Here is a 1,495-nt window from a genome sequence, read left to right as displayed (position 1 = left end):
CAGGCTCTCGGGTGAAACTGAAAGTGAAACTGTCTGCTGAGCTCCACTACTGCTCACTCAGTGAAGCTCTTTTCAGATTCAAAGTACCTTTGAGAAAATGTATTTTCAGATGCCAAGTAAACTGCATCACGCCGCCCACTTGCACCGAAATGGGCGAGACAGAAGCAGAAGGTGGTTCTTAAAGGGACAGAGGCCAATTTCAAGGCGTTTAGAAGAGGAAGTGATGAGAAGATAAGTTTATTTTCTATTTAAACATAAAAACAACATTTTAATAACAGCTAAAGGTGACATAGATACTTTATTATGGTATAGTATTTAAATACATGCCTGAGAAACACATAATATTGGCCCTTTAAAACACGGGGCTTACCTTGTAGATTTCCACGGTATCGGGGTTCTCGAGGAGGAGCAGCTTGCTCTTTGCTCTGATCAGGCTGGCGATGGACTGGATCATTTTAGCGTCTCTGGGCTGAGCTGGGATCTGTTCTGACAACAATAAAGATCCCTCAGAGACTGGAGGATGATTTTAATCAGCTTTGCCATTATGATCATTTACAGGCGTGATAATGTGCGCTCACAGGAGTGTCTCTGTCTCCGGCAGCAGCTGCTCTGTAAAATGGATCCTGGAGACGAGTCCTGCTGTTTCTCCTCATTCTTCTCATCGACGCCCCCTGATATGACTCCATCAGGACTGAGTTTCAGGCCCAGACAGAAACACCAGCTGGTAATAGTGTTTGACTTTCTTTTTTTTATTATTTACTCCTTAAAGAGTTGTAGAAATCACAAAGTCTTAAAGTACTGCTTCTGTAAAAAGAAGAGAGAAAAGTCTCAGGACCAGATTAATCATAATCCAAAACGAAATGAGAGATTCAGGAGTTCTGAACCCGATTATTATATTAAAAACTTTCATCCTCCTTGTGATCGGAGCTGTAAAGTGCAACACCAAAGAGATTATTCTGTACTTGTGAGTGGGGGAAACTCCTGCAGGAGGGGAAAGGAAAGGGTTTTTTATAATCACAGCGAGTGGGGATGTGGAATATAACTCAGTCAGGCAGGAGGATACGAAGTCATGAGATTATAATTTGCAGGTGAAAATGGATTTCTTTTTCTCACTTGAGCTGCAGGGTTGCTGTGATCCTGCTGCTCAGCGAGTCCCAAAAACCTGTTTCGGCTGGGAGCTCGTTTCCTATTTTAGAGCCTATAATGTGTGAAAAAGAAAACTCCCCTCACCCCACAAAGGAAACCATATTGAGATGACTTTGTGTTTCCACCGCCGACTAACAAGCTCCATTGTTTATTGTGCAGCACCTGAAACCCAATTGCTGCATGTTTCTGCAGAGCAGGCACATGGGGTGCCGTTTGTAAAGTTACACAGTCAAAAATTACCACCAATATTTTTGTTTTATTTAGCCTTTTATAAGAAAAAAAGAACAGATTAATTTTTCAAAGCCAGTTTTTCACCATATGATTCATACATTTATAAATGTCATAGTTT

At 41.4% G+C, this 1,495-nt stretch overlaps 1 protein-coding gene across 1 annotated transcript in view; it reads right to left on the bottom strand.

Annotated features, from left to right (window-relative positions):
* The window catches only part of LOC106528754 (glutamate-rich protein 3), a 17,416-nt gene extending 16,783 nt beyond the window's left edge, over positions 1–633 (bottom strand). The window contains exons 1-2 of the mRNA XM_014024004.1: positions 579–633; positions 371–481 (exon numbers count right to left, since the gene is read on the bottom strand). Coding sequence (XP_013879458.1) covers positions 371–454 — 84 coding nt within the window. The 5' untranslated portion in view covers positions 455–481; positions 579–633. The remainder of the gene's footprint in view (positions 1–370; positions 482–578) is intronic.
* Positions 634–1,495: the final 862 nt, after the last annotated feature.

This window comes from Austrofundulus limnaeus, unplaced genomic scaffold, assembly GCF_001266775.1.
Source record: "Austrofundulus limnaeus strain Quisiro unplaced genomic scaffold, Austrofundulus_limnaeus-1.0 Scaffold403, whole genome shotgun sequence".
NCBI classification, from domain to species: domain Eukaryota; kingdom Metazoa; phylum Chordata; class Actinopteri; order Cyprinodontiformes; family Rivulidae; genus Austrofundulus; species Austrofundulus limnaeus.
This window is presented reverse-complemented; position numbering and strand designations above follow the sequence as displayed.